At 31.7% G+C, this 25686-nt stretch overlaps 4 protein-coding genes across 4 annotated transcripts; 1 reads left to right on the top strand and 3 right to left on the bottom strand.

Moving 5' to 3' along the window:
• Positions 1 to 3403: 3403 nt before the first annotated feature.
• Positions 3404 to 5684, bottom strand: LOC125199782 ((-)-5-epieremophilene synthase STPS3-like). The gene is made up of 6 exons (XM_048097680.2): positions 5503 to 5684; positions 5125 to 5398; positions 4671 to 5043; positions 4353 to 4571; positions 4135 to 4273; positions 3404 to 4037 (listed from the first exon to the last, which is right to left on the bottom strand). Exons 1-6 carry the CDS (start codon positions 5602 to 5604, stop codon positions 3495 to 3497), a joined length of 1650 nt encoding a protein of 549 aa, XP_047953637.2. The 5' UTR covers positions 5605 to 5684; the 3' UTR covers positions 3404 to 3494.
• A 4551-nt stretch (positions 5685 to 10235) lies between these two features.
• Positions 10236 to 12523, bottom strand: LOC148927171 ((-)-5-epieremophilene synthase STPS3-like). The gene is made up of 6 exons (XM_089069567.1): positions 12342 to 12523; positions 11964 to 12237; positions 11510 to 11882; positions 11192 to 11410; positions 10974 to 11112; positions 10236 to 10876 (listed from the first exon to the last, which is right to left on the bottom strand). Exons 1-6 carry the CDS (start codon positions 12441 to 12443, stop codon positions 10334 to 10336), a joined length of 1650 nt encoding a protein of 549 aa, XP_088925693.1. The 5' UTR covers positions 12444 to 12523; the 3' UTR covers positions 10236 to 10333.
• Positions 12524 to 17074: 4551 nt separating this feature from the next.
• Positions 17075 to 19322, bottom strand: LOC125197158 ((-)-5-epieremophilene synthase STPS3-like). The gene is made up of 6 exons (XM_048095868.2): positions 19182 to 19322; positions 18803 to 19076; positions 18349 to 18721; positions 18031 to 18249; positions 17813 to 17951; positions 17075 to 17715 (listed from the first exon to the last, which is right to left on the bottom strand). Exons 1-6 carry the CDS (start codon positions 19275 to 19277, stop codon positions 17173 to 17175), a joined length of 1644 nt encoding a protein of 547 aa, XP_047951825.2. The 5' UTR covers positions 19278 to 19322; the 3' UTR covers positions 17075 to 17172.
• Positions 19323 to 23915: 4593 nt separating this feature from the next.
• On the top strand, positions 23916 to 25006 carry LOC148927170 (transcription factor MYB15-like). The gene is made up of 3 exons (XM_089057434.1): positions 23916 to 24132; positions 24223 to 24352; positions 24426 to 25006. Exons 1-3 carry the CDS (start codon positions 24000 to 24002, stop codon positions 24742 to 24744), a joined length of 582 nt encoding a protein of 193 aa, XP_088913560.1. The 5' UTR covers positions 23916 to 23999; the 3' UTR covers positions 24745 to 25006.
• The last annotated feature ends 680 nt before the right edge of the window (positions 25007 to 25686 follow it).

Raw genomic sequence — 25686 nt, 5'->3', positions numbered from 1 at the left:
GCGACATATGGACGTAGAATATATTACTTGATTGACGTCATTACATTTATGCATTAGCGACTACTTTCTTTAATGATTCTTCTGCTAATATTGTGGCAGTTAGGTGTCAAAAAAATTATTGTGGCAGTTTCTTTTTTTATCATGAATTATTAGTATTTTTTTTGTATTTAGATCGGGATGCTAAACTAGAATTTACTTCATAACGATTTTCTAGTGCGTGACTGAAATTTCAAAATTAAATTTTTTTAATACTTGAATATTTGATCTTAGCATAGACTTATGTACGCATGAGCAATTACAGGTCATAAATTCCAATTGGCATTTCCTTTGTTTGGAAATTGACGAGGAAAAATAAAATATGGAGCAGTAAAATATACAGTTTCAATAAATTTCATTATCATGTTCTACCGAAATTATATGTCTGGCCAGTCTGGGTAGAGAACTAGAGTTGGACAAATGATTTATTTTTGGATGAGCATTACAATCTATTCTTGTAATAGATCAGAGTCCAAAATGTTTGCTGCTAAAGTTCAAAGAACTCAGCATATTAAATTCCTCTATTTAGTAGTAGTATATAATATACCCTCATTGTCCGCCATTAAATGTTCTAATTTTCCTTTTCTCCTTTTCTGTGATTAGCCAATATATATTTTATTTCATTTTTACTTTATTTGGTATATGGACTTTGCATTCCACTAATTTAATCAACTTACATTTTATCGTAAAACTAATATTTAAAAGTAGGTCGAACATTCTACTATTTTATAGAATCAAATAATTTCTTAAAACTTGTGTCGATCAGATATGGAATATTTAATCATGGATGGTGGAAATACTAATTAAAATGGAGAGGAAAGAGTATGTTGTCTTCTATTGTACTAACTTGCAATATATTTAGTGCTAGTTGCAGTATATACGGCCATTTCTTAATTCATTAGGAAATATTTACTGTTGTTATGAATCCGATTCCTATCTATTGCTAAACTATTCGGCTTCTCCGTCTCTATATATGATCAATAGATAGAAATATAATATAATATAGTTGCGTTCAGTTTCTTAAATAAAATAATAATATTAAGATATAATTTATGATAGAATTGTGAGATTAAATATCTCATGATTATTCGTTTAGGATTAAATTGTAGATTGAGTCTCATGGACCAAACACATTATATATTTAATCTCAAATACAATTTTACAAACCAAACACCCCTCCTATAAATTAATTAATGTGGGTTTAATTTCCACCAAGACGGCTGGACTCAAATTTATACTACTATCTTATAAATTTCTAATCATGTTTTCTTCTCTTCTATTGTATTTGTCCTTTGTTATTCTGAGTCAAGTCAACAATTGCCATAAGAATTCACTAGGATAATAAGAATATTCAAATACAATGGTATATATCTGTATTTTACATCTTCAGATTTCATTACTTATAATTTTAACTTATACCTTCTTCTAAAAAACAGCTGTTATAAACTTTCATCACTATTCCTTTTCTTAAAAATATTATTAAAAAAATATAAAAAGGCTCTAGCTCACACTTTTATTAGAATTTTGCAAATACAATATATATATATAAATGACTCATATACTATTCATCTGAAATAACTCGAATTCCACACTTATTTAAATTGATAAAAAACCATCTTACCAATTAAAAATATGTTGTCATTTTCCATCACTGATTAATACACCATCCATCCCAAGATAAACGAGTCATATTCCTTTTTGGGATGTCCCTCTATAAGTGAGTCATTTCTCTTTTTGGCAAAAAAATCTTATATCGTACTTTATTTTCTACCTACTTTATTCTCTCTTTATAGCTCTACTTTTCACTATCTCTCATACTTTACTCTCTCCACTTTAACTATTTAAATATTAATTTATCAAATTCTGTGCCCAAAAGATGTGCTTCGCTTGTATTGGAACGATAGAGTATTAACAAGGACCATAACCTAATTGGCCGTTTTCTACTAATTAAACTCTTATCATCGAGTTTTATAGTATTGCATACATATGCAAGCGCCTAACAAGTTTCTTATATTTAAATTGATTTGAAAATTAGTAGAAGTTTGACTGGATAAAAATTTGGAATATCCGAGAATCTAGAGAATTCATAACTAAATCAAAAATAAATTCCAAAATATTAAAAAAAGATCCAAAATAATCCAAAAATCTGAAATGAAAAAGCTATTATATGTCTGAGGTTAGCATTATAGTTAAATATAATAATTAAATATTTTTTTTACATTAAAGTAGTATCATTTGTATTTTTTATTTAGAAAAACCAGTCTGAATGGAAAACAAAATTCAAATATCTGAAGAAAATAAAAATTCGATATGACCATATACTATAAAATTTAAAATGTTGAAACCGCATTTAATATTTCGATTTGATTAGTTTAATTATTGGGAATATAGATATTTTATCGACCTCTATGTCTAACTTGTACTCCCTCCGTTCCATAGTAATAGAGTCATTTTGTCATTTTGGTACGTTCCATAGTAATAGAGTCATTTTCCTTTTCACACCTACTTTACTCTCTCTTACTTTATTTTCTCTATATCTCTCCACCTTTTTCATTTTCCACTTTACTATCTCTTTACTTAACTTACCTAACACAAATTTTGTTAATCTCCGTGCCGAAAAGAAATGCCTCCATTACGATAGAACGGAGGGAGTAATATCTAGAGACATATAGAATAGACCAACTATATTGTGTCTGATTCAATGTACTCTCTCGTTCTACGAAAACATAGTTCTATTTTGTCATTTCGTGTATGTGAAAAGTCTCATTTCAAAAATAAAAACTACTTATACTATGTTTTATCAATTTTTTCTTTTTTGGTACTTTTTTTTAACCTCTCTTACTTTATCTACTTTCTTTTTTCATCTTCTTATTTATCAATTTCTTACTATAATACTCGTATGTCCATAATTGAGACTATTTTCTATAGACAAAGGGAGTATAAAGATATTACAATTCAATAATGAATAAATATGAATTTTATCTCGTTAGCAAAAAAAATGATTCTATCATCGTCTCATAGACCACTGCCTTTAGATAATATGAAATGTATGGTTAAAGCAAGCTCTTAACTTGTTTTAAGCTGTCAAACGACCCCTTATAACATTTGTGAGACTATCATGTTATGGAAGATATTTAAAGATATGCACAAGCTTAGTAAGCTTATGCGGTTAAAAAAGAAAGCCGAAAAAAATTTAATGGGCCTAAATTCAGTAATGTGATGCATCAAACATGAAAAAAACCCCAAGAAAAAAGCCTTTTTTATGCATTACTTAGCAATCAAAAAGCCCGTTTAAAGTGCCGAAACTTATAAATGTAGTAACTGAAGGGAAAGAATCAACGATACCAAAAATATGCACGATTAAAAATTTAATAGGAATCAATTATTATTATTATTATTATTATTAATCTCCAGACAACATTAAACAAAAACAAAGAGAAAATATGGCCTTATGTGGTCTACAACACAATAGGATCGACAAACAAAGCAACGATGTGAGGCTTGAGAACCTTCTCAGGTTGAGTGTATCCATCTTCGTTGCCTTTGTAAGTAACATCAATTATGCGTTCAAGATTCAGAATCCGCATCAAAACATCTCTGGAATATGGAGATGGCCTCATACACTCCTCATTTATATCCTTCCATGCGTCTGTTGCTATTTCAAAGAATTTAGCCACCGCTTCTTCTATTGTGGCGCCATTGTCTCTCATGTACGATTCTATGCCTGTTGCACTCTGACCTCTTTCTTTTTCGACCTCATAAGTAGCTATGTCGTCAATGACTCGACATATGAGTAGCCCTGCCACAAGCATTTTAGGCTTCTCACTTAGCCATTCGAAGTCTTCCTTGGTCGCAGATTCATCCCCCAGCAACGCCGTTGTTGTGTGGTAACAGTAAGTGCAAGTGATGAGGGCATTCTTTAGATACTCCTCAAATGGTGGTAAATATCCTTGTATGAACCACTTGGCCTCAACATGGTAGCTTCTCACCAATTCTTTGAGCTATTTTAGAAATACAAATAACATTATCAGATTATATAAATCATATGATATTTCTTAAGTGCATGTATAAAGGAATAATTAATGTTTGAACTCGTACAGATTCTATGGCATAGTGTGCAGCGTAGGATCTTCCTTCTTTAGCCAATTCTTCTTCAAATTGTTCATAGAGTTCCAAAAGAGCTTTATAGAATGGCTTCACATACTCAGGTAGTTTATCCATCTCTTCAATATTCCACCTGAATAATAAAGCAATTGATCAAGTTGTGCACCAACCAAGTCAAGAAGAATTGTAACAGTGTAAGTTTAGAGGTCTACCTCTCTATTGCCTCAGTAAAAATGTCGAGCTCTTCAATGACACCGTAAGCATCATAAGTGTCATCTATGATTGAGGTCATGGCGATAGTTTTAGTGAGCATGACACGAGCACGAGAGAACTGTGGCTCATGGTATACTCCCATAGCCCAAAAGAAGCACTCCACCACTCTATCTCTTGCATATGGAAGTTTCGAGACAAGGTCCAGTTCTTTCCACCACCTACACATATACATGTACAACATCAATATTAATTAGTTTTTACTATATATTAAGAAGTATTGATAACAAATAAAAGGCCTCGGTCATCATATATATTACCTTGAGACTTCATGTAGCTCCTCCTTGTGTAGCATTTGCAATAGATTATAGTCCAATTTAGCAAACCTCAAGAGAGATTCATTCTTGTCTTGGTATTCTTCATAGATGGAGATAAAGTAACGAGCTTCAATTCTTGGATTTCCGTAGTGCAAGGGTTGAATTAGAGCATGCACAACCTGTTTGCTAAGAGGAGATTCAAGGTGTGGCGCTATGGACTTGAGAGTGGCAGTAGCAAATTCAAGCGCATCATCCAGTATAGTTTCTCCACGTGTTCTCAGGTACGAGGCTTCATACAGACTTAACAAACCCTTGCCGTCATTCTTAAGGCCTTCTTGGAATTTGCCATTCACATCGACCCATCTTGCAAAAATGTCTGCTTCACCAATAGTAGTATTTATATTAGTATTTTGATATTTGCAGAGCTGTGAAATTTGGAGTATAAGTGATAACAGACCAGAAGATAAACGGTGGCCATGCTGCCTGAATAGACGGAAATGAAGTGCAACAGTGTACAAATCATACGACTTATCATCACTATAATCCGTATTTACATTGAAGAAATGGTGCAGTTTATCTTCAATCTCCTTTTCAAAGTGATATGAAATGCCAAGACGTTCGAGCGTGTCAATAAGGTTCATTGCTTCAACTAGATTGTTTCCAGCAGCTGCCATCATATCCAAAACTTCATTCTTACACACTTCAACTGCACTGGAATGTTTTTGAGCAGCCTATATGTATTTGAAAAACATCAATATAGTAATATGTCAGAATGAAAGTGAATACTATATATGTTATACACTGAAATTAATTAGAGTAAGAATGATGAAAGTACCTTAGCAGTAGAACCGTGTTTGATGAACTGATCGCCCCACAAGCTCGGGGAGAAATTGGCGACAGGTCGCTGAATTTCTACTAGTGATTGTGGTGGAGCCATTAATTTAATTTTTGTGTAGTATTAGTATGCAAAATGCAAAGAGAAGTTGAAGCAGAAGGGGGTAGAGTGTAGTGCAAAATGAAGGAGTTGCAGAGCTCTATTTGTAATGGAATGATGTTAGACTTTTCAACTATGAGTGGCAGCCAACTTTGCCGATTGTAGCTTGGAATATAATAGTACTATCTTTGTAAGAGAGTGAGACTGATGCAGTGTATGCTAAATATGACTAATGGATTATTCTCTAATTTCACTTGTGTGTGTTTTCCAGGAATGAGCCATTAGATTTGCCAGTTCTAATAAATTGACCCGAATTAAAAATTTGACAACAGACACCTCTAATTGCGGAGAATCTAGTACTCAACATAAGACTATAATTTATACTTCTCCCATCCCATCCCATCCCATTAGTATTGAGTTACATTCATTCTTTAGATCATTTCATTATAGTTGAATTATTTCCAATTTTGGCAAAATTTAATATTTTCTTTTTATCTTATTCTCTCTTATTTTACTTTATCAAATTTTATTATTTCTCTTACTTTATTCACCGACTAATAATTTATTCTCTTGCAATTTATATTTTACATTATTCTTTCCCTATTTATATATTTCATTCTCTTTATTAACATTCCACTTGACTTATTAAATATTCATTCCTTAATTTTTATGTCAAAAATGGGATGAAGGGACTACACACTGCACTTTTGAAGATAAATTAATCTATATCCATAGAATATACGCTGCACTTTTGGATTAAGGCTGGCATGCCTGGTATCCTTTTTTGACCCCTCAAAATATTGTATGAAGAATTATTTTATACAAATAAAACAATTATATTTTTATATCTCTCTTTACTAATTTTAATCAGGTGAATACACATATATAAATATAGAGGCATTAATATTTATTTATCCATTCTCCAAACTTCTCGGTAAATAAAACCCAATAATCACCCTCTCCCCCACCTGAAAAACTGAATGTCGTGTAATTCGCCAGAATGTGTTATTTCCCCTGTCCCGTTTTAGCAGTCTCAATCACTTTTGAGCACTCGTTTTGTAAAAATGATACAATAAATAGTTAAAATGGAGAAATGATTAAGTAAAAGATAGAATAATACAGTGAAGACTCTTCTTTACATTATTCTTTCTCTTATTTTACCATTTCACAACTTTAACTGCGTATTTATTATCATTTTTACAATATGAGTGCTCAAGAGTGACTGGGACTGATAAAACGCGACATATGGACGTAGAATATATTACTTGATTGACGTCATTACATTTATGCATTAGCGACTACTTTCTTTAATGATTCTTCTGCTAATATTGTGGCAGTTAGGTGTCAAAAAAATTATTGTGGCAGTTTCTTTTTTTATCATGAATTATTAGTATTTTTTTTGTATTTAGATCGGGATGCTAAACTAGAATTTACTTCATAACGATTTTCTAGTGCGTGACTGAAATTTCAAAATTAAATTTTTTTAATACTTGAATATTTGATCTTAGCATAGACTTATGTACGCATGAGCAATTACAGGTCATAAATTCCAATTGGCATTTCCTTTGTTTGGAAATTGACGAGGAAAAATAAAATATGGAGCAGTAAAATATACAGTTTCAATAAATTTCATTATCATGTTCTACCGAAATTATATGTCTGGCCAGTCTGGGTAGAGAACTAGAGTTGGACAAATGATTTATTTTTGGATGAGCATTACAATCTATTCTTGTAATAGATCAGAGTCCAAAATGTTTGCTGCTAAAGTTCAAAGAACTCAGCATATTAAATTCCTCTATTTAGTAGTAGTATATAATATACCCTCATTGTCCGCCATTAAATGTTCTAATTTTCCTTTTCTCCTTTTCTGTGATTAGCCAATATATATTTTATTTCATTTTTACTTTATTTGGTATATGGACTTTGCATTCCACTAATTTAATCAACTTACATTTTATCGTAAAACTAATATTTAAAAGTAGGTCGAACATTCTACTATTTTATAGAATCAAATAATTTCTTAAAACTTGTGTCGATCAGATATGGAATATTTAATCATGGATGGTGGAAATACTAATTAAAATGGAGAGGAAAGAGTATGTTGTCTTCTATTGTACTAACTTGCAATATATTTAGTGCTAGTTGCAGTATATACGGCCATTTCTTAATTCATTAGGAAATATTTACTGTTGTTATGAATCCGATTCCTATCTATTGCTAAACTATTCGGCTTCTCCGTCTCTATATATGATCAATAGATAGAAATATAATATAATATAGTTGCGTTCAGTTTCTTAAATAAAATAATAATATTAAGATATAATTTATGATAGAATTGTGAGATTAAATATCTCATGATTATTCGTTTAGGATTAAATTGTAGATTGAGTCTCATGGACCAAACACATTATATATTTAATCTCAAATACAATTTTACAAACCAAACACCCCTCCTATAAATTAATTAATGTGGGTTTAATTTCCACCAAGACGGCTGGACTCAAATTTATACTACTATCTTATAAATTTCTAATCATGTTTTCTTCTCTTCTATTGTATTTGTCCTTTGTTATTCTGAGTCAAGTCAACAATTGCCATAAGAATTCACTAGGATAATAAGAATATTCAAATACAATGGTATATATCTGTATTTTACATCTTCAGATTTCATTACTTATAATTTTAACTTATACCTTCTTCTAAAAAACAGCTGTTATAAACTTTCATCACTATTCCTTTTCTTAAAAATATTATTAAAAAAATATAAAAAGGCTCTAGCTCACACTTTTATTAGAATTTTGCAAATACAATATATATATATAAATGACTCATATACTATTCATCTGAAATAACTCGAATTCCACACTTATTTAAATTGATAAAAAACCATCTTACCAATTAAAAATATGTTGTCATTTTCCATCACTGATTAATACACCATCCATCCCAAGATAAACGAGTCATATTCCTTTTTGGGATGTCCCTCTATAAGTGAGTCATTTCTCTTTTTGGCAAAAAAATCTTATATCGTACTTTATTTTCTACCTACTTTATTCTCTCTTTATAGCTCTACTTTTCACTATCTCTCATACTTTACTCTCTCCACTTTAACTATTTAAATATTAATTTATCAAATTCTGTGCCCAAAAGATGTGCTTCGCTTGTATTGGAACGATAGAGTATTAACAAGGACCATAACCTAATTGGCCGTTTTCTACTAATTAAACTCTTATCATCGAGTTTTATAGTATTGCATACATATGCAAGCGCCTAACAAGTTTCTTATATTTAAATTGATTTGAAAATTAGTAGAAGTTTGACTGGATAAAAATTTGGAATATCCGAGAATCTAGAGAATTCATAACTAAATCAAAAATAAATTCCAAAATATTAAAAAAAGATCCAAAATAATCCAAAAATCTGAAATGAAAAAGCTATTATATGTCTGAGGTTAGCATTATAGTTAAATATAATAATTAAATATTTTTTTTACATTAAAGTAGTATCATTTGTATTTTTTATTTAGAAAAACCAGTCTGAATGGAAAACAAAATTCAAATATCTGAAGAAAATAAAAATTCGATATGACCATATACTATAAAATTTAAAATGTTGAAACCGCATTTAATATTTCGATTTGATTAGTTTAATTATTGGGAATATAGATATTTTATCGACCTCTATGTCTAACTTGTACTCCCTCCGTTCCATAGTAATAGAGTCATTTTGTCATTTTGGTACGTTCCATAGTAATAGAGTCATTTTCCTTTTCACACCTACTTTACTCTCTCTTACTTTATTTTCTCTATATCTCTCCACCTTTTTCATTTTCCACTTTACTATCTCTTTACTTAACTTACCTAACACAAATTTTGTTAATCTCCGTGCCGAAAAGAAATGCCTCCATTACGATAGAACGGAGGGAGTAATATCTAGAGACATATAGAATAGACCAACTATATTGTGTCTGATTCAATGTACTCTCTCGTTCTACGAAAACATAGTTCTATTTTGTCATTTCGTGTATGTGAAAAGTCTCATTTCAAAAATAAAAACTACTTATACTATGTTTTATCAATTTTTTCTTTTTTGGTACTTTTTTTTAACCTCTCTTACTTTATCTACTTTCTTTTTTCATCTTCTTATTTATCAATTTCTTACTATAATACTCGTATGTCCATAATTGAGACTATTTTCTATAGACAAAGGGAGTATAAAGATATTACAATTCAATAATGAATAAATATGAATTTTATCTCGTTAGCAAAAAAAATGATTCTATCATCGTCTCATAGACCACTGCCTTTAGATAATATGAAATGTATGGTTAAAGCAAGCTCTTAACTTGTTTTAAGCTGTCAAACGACCCCTTATAACATTTGTGAGACTATCATGTTATGGAAGATATTTAAAGATATGCACAAGCTTAGTAAGCTTATGCGGTTAAAAAAGAAAGCCGAAAAAAATTTAATGGGCCTAAATTCAGTAATGTGATGCATCAAACATGAAAAAAACCCCAAGAAAAAAGCCTTTTTTATGCATTACTTAGCAATCAAAAAGCCCGTTTAAAGTGCCGAAACTTATAAATGTAGTAACTGAAGGGAAAGAATCAACGATACCAAAAATATGCACGATTAAAAATTTAATAGGAATCAATTATTATTATTATTATTATTATTAATCTCCAGACAACATTAAACAAAAACAAAGAGAAAATATGGCCTTATGTGGTCTACAACACAATAGGATCGACAAACAAAGCAACGATGTGAGGCTTGAGAACCTTCTCAGGTTGAGTGTATCCATCTTCGTTGCCTTTGTAAGTAACATCAATTATGCGTTCAAGATTCAGAATCCGCATCAAAACATCTCTGGAATATGGAGATGGCCTCATACACTCCTCATTTATATCCTTCCATGCGTCTGTTGCTATTTCAAAGAATTTAGCCACCGCTTCTTCTATTGTGGCGCCATTGTCTCTCATGTACGATTCTATGCCTGTTGCACTCTGACCTCTTTCTTTTTCGACCTCATAAGTAGCTATGTCGTCAATGACTCGACATATGAGTAGCCCTGCCACAAGCATTTTAGGCTTCTCACTTAGCCATTCGAAGTCTTCCTTGGTCGCAGATTCATCCCCCAGCAACGCCGTTGTTGTGTGGTAACAGTAAGTGCAAGTGATGAGGGCATTCTTTAGATACTCCTCAAATGGTGGTAAATATCCTTGTATGAACCACTTGGCCTCAACATGGTAGCTTCTCACCAATTCTTTGAGCTATTTTAGAAATACAAATAACATTATCAGATTATATAAATCATATGATATTTCTTAAGTGCATGTATAAAGGAATAATTAATGTTTGAACTCGTACAGATTCTATGGCATAGTGTGCAGCGTAGGATCTTCCTTCTTTAGCCAATTCTTCTTCAAATTGTTCATAGAGTTCCAAAAGAGCTTTATAGAATGGCTTCACATACTCAGGTAGTTTATCCATCTCTTCAATATTCCACCTGAATAATAAAGCAATTGATCAAGTTGTGCACCAACCAAGTCAAGAAGAATTGTAACAGTGTAAGTTTAGAGGTCTACCTCTCTATTGCCTCAGTAAAAATGTCGAGCTCTTCAATGACACCGTAAGCATCATAAGTGTCATCTATGATTGAGGTCATGGCGATAGTTTTAGTGAGCATGACACGAGCACGAGAGAACTGTGGCTCATGGTATACTCCCATAGCCCAAAAGAAGCACTCCACCACTCTATCTCTTGCATATGGAAGTTTCGAGACAAGGTCCAGTTCTTTCCACCACCTACACATATACATGTACAACATCAATATTAATTAGTTTTTACTATATATTAAGAAGTATTGATAACAAATAAAAGGCCTCGGTCATCATATATATTACCTTGAGACTTCATGTAGCTCCTCCTTGTGTAGCATTTGCAATAGATTATAGTCCAATTTAGCAAACCTCAAGAGAGATTCATTCTTGTCTTGGTATTCTTCATAGATGGAGATAAAGTAACGAGCTTCAATTCTTGGATTTCCGTAGTGCAAGGGTTGAATTAGAGCATGCACAACCTGTTTGCTAAGAGGAGATTCAAGGTGTGGCGCTATGGACTTGAGAGTGGCAGTAGCAAATTCAAGCGCATCATCCAGTATAGTTTCTCCACGTGTTCTCAGGTACGAGGCTTCATACAGACTTAACAAACCCTTGCCGTCATTCTTAAGGCCTTCTTGGAATTTGCCATTCACATCGACCCATCTTGCAAAAATGTCTGCTTCACCAATAGTAGTATTTATATTAGTATTTTGATATTTGCAGAGCTGTGAAATTTGGAGTATAAGTGATAACAGACCAGAAGATAAACGGTGGCCATGCTGCCTGAATAGACGGAAATGAAGTGCAACAGTGTACAAATCATACGACTTATCATCACTATAATCCGTATTTACATTGAAGAAATGGTGCAGTTTATCTTCAATCTCCTTTTCAAAGTGATATGAAATGCCAAGACGTTCGAGCGTGTCAATAAGGTTCATTGCTTCAACTAGATTGTTTCCAGCAGCTGCCATCATATCCAAAACTTCATTCTTACACACTTCAACTGCACTGGAATGTTTTTGAGCAGCCTATATGTATTTGAAAAACATCAATATAGTAATATGTCAGAATGAAAGTGAATACTATATATGTTATACACTGAAATTAATTAGAGTAAGAATGATGAAAGTACCTTAGCAGTAGAACCGTGTTTGATGAACTGATCGCCCCACAAGCTCGGGGAGAAATTGGCGACAGGTCGCTGAATTTCTACTAGTGATTGTGGTGGAGCCATTAATTTAATTTTTGTGTAGTATTAGTATGCAAAATGCAAAGAGAAGTTGAAGCAGAAGGGGGTAGAGTGTAGTGCAAAATGAAGGAGTTGCAGAGCTCTATTTGTAATGGAATGATGTTAGACTTTTCAACTATGAGTGGCAGCCAACTTTGCCGATTGTAGCTTGGAATATAATAGTACTATCTTTGTAAGAGAGTGAGACTGATGCAGTGTATGCTAAATATGACTAATGGATTATTCTCTAATTTCACTTGTGTGTGTTTTCCAGGAATGAGCCATTAGATTTGCCAGTTCTAATAAATTGACCCGAATTAAAAATTTGACAACAGACACCTCTAATTGCGGAGAATCTAGTACTCAACATAAGACTATAATTTATACTTCTCCCATCCCATCCCATCCCATTAGTATTGAGTTACATTCATTCTTTAGATCATTTCATTATAGTTGAATTATTTCCAATTTTGGCAAAATTTAATATTTTCTTTTTATCTTATTCTCTCTTATTTTACTTTATCAAATTTTATTATTTCTCTTACTTTATTCACCGACTAATAATTTATTCTCTTGCAATTTATATTTTACATTATTCTTTCCCTATTTATATATTTCATTCTCTTTATTAACATTCCACTTGACTTATTAAATATTCATTCCTTAATTTTTATGTCAAAAATGGGATGAAGGGACTACACACTGCACTTTTGAAGATAAATTAATCTATATCCATAGAATATACGCTGCACTTTTGGATTAAGGCTGGCATGCCTGGTATCCTTTTTTGACCCCTCAAAATATTGTATGAAGAATTATTTTATACAAATAAAACAATTATATTTTTATATCTCTCTTTACTAATTTTAATCAGGTGAATACACATATATAAATATAGAGGCATTAATATTTATTTATCCATTCTCCAAACTTCTCGGTAAATAAAACCCAATAATCACCCTCTCCCCCACCTGAAAAACTGAATGTCGTGTAATTCGCCAGAATGTGTTATTTCCCCTGTCCCGTTTTAGCAGTCTCAATCACTTTTGAGCACTCGTTTTGTAAAAATGATACAATAAATAGTTAAAATGGAGAAATGATTAAGTAAAAGATAGAATAATACAGTGAAGACTCTTCTTTACATTATTCTTTCTCTTATTTTACCATTTCACAACTTTAACTGCGTATTTATTATCATTTTTACAATATGAGTGCTCAAGAGTGACTGGGACTGATAAAACGCGACATATGGACGTAGAATATATTACTTGATTGACGTCATTACATTTATGCATTAGCGACTACTTTCTTTAATGATTCTTCTGCTAATATTGTGGCAGTTAGGTGTCAAAAAAATTATTGTGGCAGTTTCTTTTTTTATCATGAATTATTAGTATTTTTTTTGTATTTAGATCGGGATGCTAAACTAGAATTTACTTCATAACGATTTTCTAGTGCGTGACTGAAATTTCAAAATTAAATTTTTTTAATACTTGAATATTTGATCTTAGCATAGACTTATGTACGCATGAGCAATTACAGGTCATAAATTCCAATTGGCATTTCCTTTGTTTGGAAATTGACGAGGAAAAATAAAATATGGAGCAGTAAAATATACAGTTTCAATAAATTTCATTATCATGTTCTACCGAAATTATATGTCTGGCCAGTCTGGGTAGAGAACTAGAGTTGGACAAATGATTTATTTTTGGATGAGCATTACAATCTATTCTTGTAATAGATCAGAGTCCAAAATGTTTGCTGCTAAAGTTCAAAGAACTCAGCATATTAAATTCCTCTATTTAGTAGTAGTATATAATATACCCTCATTGTCCGCCATTAAATGTTCTAATTTTCCTTTTCTCCTTTTCTGTGATTAGCCAATATATATTTTATTTCATTTTTACTTTATTTGGTATATGGACTTTGCATTCCACTAATTTAATCAACTTACATTTTATCGTAAAACTAATATTTAAAAGTAGGTCGAACATTCTACTATTTTATAGAATCAAATAATTTCTTAAAACTTGTGTCGATCAGATATGGAATATTTAATCATGGATGGTGGAAATACTAATTAAAATGGAGAGGAAAGAGTATGTTGTCTTCTATTGTACTAACTTGCAATATATTTAGTGCTAGTTGCAGTATATACGGCCATTTCTTAATTCATTAGGAAATATTTACTGTTGTTATGAATCCGATTCCTATCTATTGCTAAACTATTCGGCTTCTCCGTCTCTATATATGATCAATAGATAGAAATATAATATAATATAGTTGCGTTCAGTTTCTTAAATAAAATAATAATATTAAGATATAATTTATGATAGAATTGTGAGATTAAATATCTCATGATTATTCGTTTAGGATTAAATTGTAGATTGAGTCTCATGGACCAAACACATTATATATTTAATCTCAAATACAATTTTACAAACCAAACACCCCTCCTATAAATTAATTAATGTGGGTTTAATTTCCACCAAGACGGCTGGACTCAAATTTATACTACTATCTTATAAATTTCTAATCATGTTTTCTTCTCTTCTATTGTATTTGTCCTTTGTTATTCTGAGTCAAGTCAACAATTGCCATAAGAATTCACTAGGATAATAAGAATATTCAAATACAATGGTATATATCTGTATTTTACATCTTCAGATTTCATTACTTATAATTTTAACTTATACCTTCTTCTAAAAAACAGCTGTTATAAACTTTCATCACTATTCCTTTTCTTAAAAATATTATTAAAAAAATATAAAAAGGCTCTAGCTCACACTTTTATTAGAATTTTGCAAATACAATATATATATATAAATGACTCATATACTATTCATCTGAAATAACTCGAATTCCACACTTATTTAAATTGATAAAAAACCATCTTACCAATTAAAAATATGTTGTCATTTTCCATCACTGATTAATACACCATCCATCCCAAGATAAACGAGTCATATTCCTTTTTGGGATGTCCCTCTATAAGTGAGTCATTTCTCTTTTTGGCAAAAAAATCTTATATCGTACTTTATTTTCTACCTACTTTATTCTCTCTTTATAGCTCTACTTTTCACTATCTCTCATACTTTACTCTCTCCACTTTAACTATTTAAATATTAATTTATCAAATTCTGTGCCCAAAAGATGTGCTTCGCTTGTATTGGAACGATAGAGTATTAACAAGGACCATAACCTAATTGGCCGTTTTCTACTAATTAAACTCTTATCATCGAGTTTTATAGTATTGCATACATATGCAAGCGCCTAACAAGTTTCTTATATTTAAATTGATTTGAAAATTAGTAGAAGTTTGACTGGATAAAAATTTGGAATATCCGAGAATCTAGAGAATTCATAACTAAATCAAAAATAAATTCCAAAATATTAAAAAAAGATCCAAAATAATCCAAAAATCTGAAATGAAAAAGCTATTATATGTCTGAGGTTAGCATTATAGTTAAATATAATAATTAAATATTTTTTTTACATTAAAGTAGTATCATTTGTATTTTTTATTTAGAAAAACCAGTCTGAATGGAAAACAAAATTCAAATATCTGAAGAAAATAAAAATTCGATATGACCATATACTATAAAATTTAAAATGTTGAAACCGCATTTAATATTTCGATTTGATTAGTTTAATTATTGGGAATATAGATATTTTATCGACCTCTATGTCTAACTTGTACTCCCTCCGTTCCATAGTAATAGAGTCATTTTGTCATTTTGGTACGTTCCATAGTAATAGAGTCATTTTCCTTTTCACACCTACTTTACTCTCTCTTACTTTATTTTCTCTATATCTCTCCACCTTTTTCATTTTCCACTTTACTATCTCTTTACTTAACTTACCTAACACAAATTTTGTTAATCTCCGTGCCGAAAAGAAATGCCTCCATTACGATAGAACGGAGGGAGTAATATCTAGAGACATATAGAATAGACCAACTATATTGTGTCTGATTCAATGTACTCTCTCGTTCTACGAAAACATAGTTCTATTTTGTCATTTCGTGTATGTGAAAAGTCTCATTTCAAAAATAAAAACTACTTATACTATGTTTTATCAATTTTTTCTTTTTTGGTACTTTTTTTTAACCTCTCTTACTTTATCTACTTTCTTTTTTCATCTTCTTATTTATCAATTTCTTACTATAATACTCGTATGTCCATAATTGAGACTATTTTCTATAGACAAAGGGAGTATAAAGATATTACAATTCAATAATGAATAAATATGAATTTTATCTCGTTAGCAAAAAAAATGATTCTATCATCGTCTCATAGACCACTGCCTTTAGATAATATGAAATGTATGGTTAAAGCAAGCTCTTAACTTGTTTTAAGCTGTCAAACGACCCCTTATAACATTTGTGAGACTATCATGTTATGGAAGATATTTAAAGATATGCACAAGCTTAGTAAGCTTATGCGGTTAAAAAAGAAAGCCGAAAAAAATTTAATGGGCCTAAATTCAGTAATGTGATGCATCAAACATGAAAAAAACCCCAAAAAAAAAGCCTTTTTTATGCATTACTTAGCAATCAAAAAGCCCGTTTAAAGTGCCGAAACTTATAAATGTAGTAACTGAAGGGAAAGAATCAACGATACCAAAAATATGCACGATTAAAAATTTAATAGGAATCAATTATTATTATTATTATTATTATTAATCTCCAGACAACATTAAACAAAAACAAAGAGAAAATATGGCCTTATGTGGTCTACAACACAATAGGATCGACAAACAAAGCAACGATGTGAGGCTTGAGAACCTTCTCAGGTTGAGTGTATCCATCTTCGTTGCCTTTGTAAGTAACATCAATTATGCGTTCAAGATTCAGAATCCGCATCAAAACATCTCTGGAATATGGAGATGGCCTCATACACTCCTCATTTATATCCTTCCATGCGTCTGTTGCTATTTCAAAGAATTTAGCCACCGCTTCTTCTATTGTGGCGCCATTGTCTCTCATGTACGATTCTATGCCTGTTGCACTCTGACCTCTTTCTTTTTCGACCTCATAAGTAGCTATGTCGTCAATGACTCGACATATGAGTAGCCCTGCCACAAGCATTTTAGGCTTCTCACTTAGCCATTCGAAGTCTTCCTTGGTCGCAGATTCATCCCCCAGCAACGCCGTTGTTGTGTGGTAACAGTAAGTGCAAGTGATGAGGGCATTCTTTAGATACTCCTCAAATGGTGGTAAATATCCTTGTATGAACCACTTGGCCTCAACATGGTAGCTTCTCACCAATTCTTTGAGCTATTTTAGAAATACAAATAACATTATCAGATTATATAAATCATATGATATTTCTTAAGTGCATGTATAAAGGAATAATTAATGTTTGAACTCGTACAGATTCTATGGCATAGTGTGCAGCGTAGGATCTTCCTTCTTTAGCCAATTCTTCTTCAAATTGTTCATAGAGTTCCAAAAGAGCTTTATAGAATGGCTTCACATACTCAGGTAGTTTATCCATCTCTTCAATATTCCACCTGAATAATAAAGCAATTGATCAAGTTGTGCACCAACCAAGTCAAGAAGAATTGTAACAGTGTAAGTTTAGAGGTCTACCTCTCTATTGCCTCAGTAAAAATGTCGAGCTCTTCAATGACACCGTAAGCATCATAAGTGTCATCTATGATTGAGGTCATGGCGATAGTTTTAGTGAGCATGACACGAGCACGAGAGAACTGTGGCTCATGGTATACTCCCATAGCCCAAAAGAAGCACTCCACCACTCTATCTCTTGCATATGGAAGTTTCGAGACAAGGTCCAGTTCTTTCCACCACCTACACATATACATGTACAACATCAATATTAATTAGTTTTTACTATATATTAAGAAGTATTGATAACAAATAAAAGGCCTCGGTCATCATATATATTACCTTGAGACTTCATGTAGCTCCTCCTTGTGTAGCATTTGCAATAGATTATAGTCCAATTTAGCAAACCTCAAGAGAGATTCATTCTTGTCTTGGTATTCTTCATAGATGGAGATAAAGTAACGAGCTTCAATTCTTGGATTTCCGTAGTGCAAGGGTTGAATTAGAGCATGCACAACCTGTTTGCTAAGAGGAGATTCAAGGTGTGGCGCTATGGACTTGAGAGTGGCAGTAGCAAATTCAAGCGCATCATCCAGTATAGTTTCTCCACGTGTTCTCAGGTACGAGGCTTCATACAGACTTAACAAACCCTTGCCGTCATTCTTAAGGCCTTCTTGGAATTTGCCATTCACATCGACCCATCTTGCAAAAATGTCTGCTTCACCAATAGTAGTATTTATATTAGTATTTTGATATTTGCAGAGCTGTGAAATTTGGAGTATAAGTGATAACAGACCAGAAGATAAACGGTGGCCATGCTGCCTGAATAGACGGAAATGAAGTGCAACAGTGTACAAATCATACGACTTATCATCACTATAATCCGTATTTACATTGAAGAAATGGTGCAGTTTTTCTTCAATCTCCTTTTCAAAGTGATAAGAAATGCCGAGACGTTCGAGCGTGTCAATAAGGTTCATTGCTTCAACCAGATTGTTTTCAGCAGCTGAGATCATATCCAACACTTGATTCTTCAGCACTTGAACTGCCTTTGAATGTTGCTCAGCAGCCTAAATAATAATAGAAGAAGACATATTTTAGTACGTATACATTGATAAAGTTAGAAGTAAATAGTGAAAATTATGGATGAAGAATTGAATTAATGATGAATGTACCTTAGCACCAGAATCATTGGTGATGAACTGATCGCCCCATAAACTTGGAGAGAAGTTGGCGACGGGGCGCTGAACTTGAGCTTGTGGTGCAGCCATCTTTTGGATTTTGTATGCTTAATATTGCAAAGAGCTTAGATTAAGCAGAAGATGATGAGTGTAGTGAGAAATAAAGTGGCTGCACAACTCTATTTATAGTGGAAACTAAGACCGGCTCTAGACTTTTCAATTCAATTGTGCATGGCAACCAACTTTGAATTATGCATTTGTTTAGAATTTTACAGTACTACTAGTATACTAGTGCTTAGTAATTTCTTTTTACAGCATTAGGTATTTTAGTCGTTGGCCACTTTTTTGGCTAAGCAACAGATGTTGCCGCAGCCAATTAAAATCACCACCTACGGTCTGCCGCCACCGCTGAACAGCCACCTTGCGTGATGAATTTTCAAATTTGGCACTTTTTATTCATTTTTGTCATCCTTTGAACCTTCATTAGAAAACATGGTATTTGAAAGTTGTATTTTTTGTATTGTTGATATTCCTAAAATCACAACCGATTTAAAAATGGCGATCAAATTAACAACTCCTCTAATATATAAATGAAACATGATGATCCAAACATTCAACTAATATATTCTCAATTAAATGGAATATACTTTTATTAGAAATGGCGCTCTCTGTTTCCTAAGGGTGTTAGATTTATTAGAATATTAAATTTATGAGTTGTTTGGTTGATTGAATTCAGCTCAATATTAAATTTAGAGACAATTGTCACGTAAAATTAGTCTCGGCTTATTAATTTTGGTACAACACTTCTATGAAAATATAATTTGGATAATATAATTTCAAGTAAAATATAAATTCCAATAATATCTTTAGTTGTATCATTTTTTCTACATGAAAAAATATATCTGAACACAACAGTGACTCTATTTTGGAAGAGTTATATAGTGATAATTAATTACACGTTCTAGCTCTAGAAAACAAGTCGTATATCACTTTTTCCAATTCTTTTAATTTAACTAATTAACTACGTGCTGGTGCACGAATTAATTACTTGTAATACTGTATTGCTAATCCGTAATTATAAGTTAATACAAAATTTTCTTTAGTAATATAAACTCAAATTATGCCATCTAAATTCTAAAAAACATTTTTATGGGTAGCGATCGAAAAGATGTTTATGGACATGGTAAACCAATATGGTTAGCTTACATCACTTAGTTTACGTGGATTACACATTTTTTTGACTTTATAAGTACCTTTATTTGACTAAGAGTAAATTAATGCGACTGTGAAGACTGAAGAGTGAAGACAAAATTGCTCTCTTTAATATTTAATTATGTTTTGAGCGCATGTTGATATTGCATCAAAATTATTCTTAGAAATTTCAATTTTCCTTCAACCTTCGTCAGTTACCTAAACATGGCATGCTGCAATACTAGTGCAAACAAGAATAAAGGTGTTTACTTTACTATGCTGGAAGTTGAAGCAAACTACAAAACTATTTGGCCGTGGCTTAATTTAATTATTCCACACAACTATTTGGATATTTGAATTAACTATATCTTTCATTATATGCCGCATAGGCGCATACATTGAATTGTACATGTCTTACGCCGCATAATTCAAATACTAGAAAGTCAGGTACTGATGAATATAATCTTATTCATCGATAATTATATCATACACTAAATATGACCAGAGAATAATTGTGTTTTCTAGGAAAGAGCCAGGTAGTATTAGTGTTATATTACAATACTCCCTCCATCCCATTAAATATGCAACGTTTGCTTTTCGGCACATGATTTTATGTAATGTTGTTTTGTGAGTTCATGAAGAAAGAGTAAAGTAAGAGAGAAGAAAAAATAGAGAAAGTATTATTTCCATTTTTAGAAACGTTTTATTTTTAATGGGACAGACCAAAAGGAAAAGTATTTCATTTCTAATGGGACAGGGAGTATTTCTTTTGTTCAGGGTAAGAAAAAGGAAAGATAGAAGTGAATATAAAATGAGATACACATTAGACAGAGAAATTAACTTCTTATAATTAGACATAAATTAATTTTGGTAGATGTACCAAGATTGAAAATATGACTATATTTCTTGGACGGCTAGAATATATATATTTACTAATAAAACACTATAATTGGTTTAGGAATAAATTTATATAACAATCGAAGTAAGTGAATAATGTAATTAGTACTGGTTATCTGGTTTTTTCTCCAAGTCGAGAGCTTATTTAATTTAATTCGTCTCTTCTTTCTTGCATTAAAATAAAGAAAATGGGGTATTAATTAATTTATCTTATGATAATACTCCATTCATTGCACTCTAAAAGACATATTTTCCTTTTTGAGATGTCTCTCTAAATAATATATATTTCTAAATATAAAAACACCACTCTTTCTACTTTCTTCAACCCTCTTACTTTATTCTCTCAATTTTACTCACAAAACAACACTAAATAAAATCTCATGTCAATGCTCCACTTAAAATGAGACGGAGGGAGTACTAGTTAAGATTTATAGTACATAAATCTTAAATCATACAATTATGTCTAATTTTAAACAAATATATTAAATTATTAATTAAAAGTTTCAATTAAAATACCTACAATACAATACTCTCTCCATCCCATAAACGATGTCACACTTATGGGATGCCACGTCATATTAGGAGGTTTTTATTTTGTGTGTTTGGTGAAAAGAAAAAATATAATATTTATACTATTGTGAGAGAATTTTTTTCTAAAAATCAAAATATGATATCTTTAGTGGGACAAAGTAAAAAGGAAAGTGAAACATCTTTTATGGGACAAAGGGAAGGGAGTATTAAGTTTGTAATAAAATTATACTCCCTCCGTCCCATTTTAGGAGTCCCGGTTTACCATTTTTGGATGTCCCACTTTAGGAGTCCCGGTTGAAATATTCCATAAATGGTATTAGGCCCCACATTTCACTAACCTTTTCCCACTCACATTTTATTATAAAACTAATATAAAAAAGTAGGACCCATATTCCATTATCTTTTTTCACCTATATTCCTTTGTATTTCTTAAAACCCGTGCCGAACTCAACCGGGACTTTTAAAGTGAGACGGAGGGAGTATACAAGTAATATCGATATATTGAACGTGAATTAAATGCTCGAACTTGAGTATACTTTAATTGTTAATGCGTACTATTAATTTGGTTTGAGTTCACTAATTAAGTCTAAAACAAACTATAGCCCTTACGAGTTACGACAAACTGTCAAAACTATACAAACTGTGCTTTTATGCATCAAATAAAAGCCCAAGTTAATTTGCCCGTTAAATGGTCTATATTTTTTTGCATTAAACGCTACTTTCAAGTTGCTACGAATTAATTACATCCTTCCGGTGACAGTTGACTAAATACATTTTTTAAATAAAGACAAAAAATAAAGATGCAATTATTAGCATTAGATATTTTTAAAAAATATTGAAATTCTAGCGTTAGGAAACAAAATTTATAATTCACGTCTAAATATTAGTTGAAAATATCATAAAAGTACGTACTACAATATTCTTATTAATTCTTTCATTTGTTCCTCGTGCTCCATTTTGACTTTACACAAATTTAATAAATTACTCCATACAGGAAAAAAATAGGTGGAATGTTTATCAAAAATAAATACTCCTCATAACAAAATGGACCTATAAAGTCCGCATAATAGGCCTGTCGGGGTAATCGGGCCTTGGGAAAAAATGGCCCAAAAACACCTAGCTGAAAAAATCGGGCCTTTATAATAGAAAACGAACTCATGTAAAATTCATTAATGAAAATAAGTTAATGCTTTTTTATAAAAAAAATCATTAACTTATTATTTATTACTAATATGACAGGCGTGTTTTTAAAAATTAATAAGGTAATGTGTTAAGTGTTGGAAAATGATACTACCTCCGTCCCTGAAAATTTGACACGGTTTACTATTTCGGTCCGTCCCTGAAAGTTTGACACACTTCACTTTTTACCATTTTTCGTAGTGGACCTCGTATTCTAATAACTCATTCATAGTCATATTTTATTATAAAACTAATATTTCAAAAGTAGGATCCACGTCCCATCAACTTTTTCAACTCACTTTCCATTACAATTTTTAAAACTCATGCCGGGTCAAAGTGTGTCAATACTTGGGGGACGAAGTCAGTAGCAAAAATTTACTTGCGGTCTCATTCACAAAAATTTATTAGAATGCACAATTAAATACTTTCTCACACAAATAAGACTTGTGAGAAAATTGAGAAAAATAAATGAAATATTTAACTTTTATTAGTATTAATTATCAAAAGTTTGGATTTAACCAAAATTTAATCAAAATTTATTATTTGTGCGTTAATCTGACATTAAAATAATTATGCAAATTCAGCTTCACGACGTTGCTTAAAATGGAATTTTGGAAAAGTAAAAGAAAATCCAAAACTCGAACTTAGATTATTTTATAATCCATTAACTTTATTAAGAATATAAGGAGCCAAGGTTTGACAAAAGTATAGTGAAAGTGAGAAATATAGTTAGGCCAACCACCCCACACACACATGAATGCATTTAGTTATAAATTAATAGAATAAAAACAATTTCGAACAATGTCGATTTCCTAATGTCGCTTCTCTCTTGGCAAATGAGATCACGTGCTAATTAAACTAGGCGGTCGCCTACCCCAAGACTAATATTAAATCAAAATCAAGCAATAGAAAAGTCAAATCAATTACTACTAAAGCAATAATTAGTTTTTCCCCTAAATTGGGCATATATAGACAAGAGTGGGGTTGTTGCAAAGGTTTGGAAATTGGACAAAAATGGTGAAGGCCGCTTATGTCGATAAAGATGGGTTGAAGAAAGGCGCTTGGAGCCAAGATGAAGACACTAAGCTGAGATCTTATATTCTCAAATACGGCCATTGGAACTGGCGATTGCTCCCCAAATTTGCCGGTATACTTATCTTTTTTTATTTAAATACTGATGGATTTGAAATCAATCATATATAATTTGGGATTAATTATATATGTATATTAATTTCAGGGTTGCAAAGATGTGGAAAGAGCTGCAGATTGCGATGGATGAATTACCTGAAACCCGATGTGAAAAGAGGGGAATTCAATCAAGAAGAAAAGGATCTCATCGCCAAACTTCATTATGAACTCGGAAATAAGTATGATGATTAATTAATTATTGATCACAATTACTATTTGTATTAATCAATTAATATTGTTTGAATTGAATAGGTGGTCTGGGATTGCAGCGAAACTGCCGGGAAGAACAGACAACGATATAAAGAATTACTGGATGACTCATCTCCAGAAAAGGGAAAAATGGGGTGAGATTTCGGAGGAAGAAAAAGCAAGCAATAATCGCAAGAAAATGGAAAAATCATCGGCGAGAAGCGATGTTATGTGGATAGATCCGAAATCAGAAAAGACGAAGGTATCTAACTCTGAGATGTTTATTCTGGAATCATCCAATTCGAATTCATCACTAGTTTTGAATGCTTTCAATTGGGATTTGAATTTATCTCTGGAGCAAAATGGCCTTGAAACTTTATGAAGGATGCCAATTCCTAATTCTTTTTGTTGCCCATCAATTAAGACCAGTTTTTTCCTTTTTGTAATCATATTTTTTCATGATTCAAGGAGAGTTCTGACTTGGCCATTCTTTCTCCTTTTTTATTGTTTTTTTTTTCTTTTTCTTTTTCTTTTCTCGGTTGGACTTCCCATTTTAATTGTGACTAGAAATTTGTTGTATTAGTAAAGATTGTAAAAATAAAACATGATTTTGTATATAAAACACCCTCTATTTTTAGGAGTCTTATTTGGTGTGTATTAGTACATCATTTCTCTTAATACTGTATTATTGTATTCCCAAAAATTCCCTCCAAATCCCGCATCCATGAAACTTTTTAGCCACGTTAGAATACTGTATTTTCAACCGATGCACTCTTTTAGTCCGTCTGTAGGCACATCTAAAAAGACAATAAAAATGAAAAAAGGAATCGGAATTTGCAAGGATACATGCGGGTTGTGGTATAGCATGTGCGTTTAGATATTTGGTTCTGTTAGCATGTTTGGAAAAGAACTTAAATTTTAAAAATTAGTTGTTCTGTCAATGTGCGCACTAGATAAGGGAGCTTCTTGGTATGATAGAATGACACTTTCATTCCATTCTTATGCTTGATAAGCACAAGGAATTAAAATGAAATGAAATTGTTATTCCTTGATTGATTCTATTCCTATGTTTGGTAACTACAAATAACGTAGGAATGAAATGAAATGAAACGAAATATAAATAATTAATATGTTGATTAAAAAACAATATTTATTCAAAAATAATTGTGCCAAATACTTTTCTCGTGTGTGTGTGCGCGCGCACGTGTGGCGGTGTGCATGTACGTATGGTGTGTATGTGGTGGTGTGTTTGTACGGGTGGTGGTGTGTTTGTACGGGTGGCGGGGTGTGTGTATCAGTGTATGTATGGTGTTGAGCGTACGTG

This window comes from Salvia hispanica, chromosome 4, assembly GCF_029641045.1.
Source record: "Salvia hispanica isolate PSC_SH4W2 chromosome 4, Shi_PSC_v1, whole genome shotgun sequence".
NCBI lineage: Eukaryota > Viridiplantae > Streptophyta > Magnoliopsida > Lamiales > Lamiaceae > Salvia > Salvia hispanica.
Note: the sequence above shows the minus strand (reverse complement) of the source record. Positions and strands in the feature narration are given on the sequence as shown.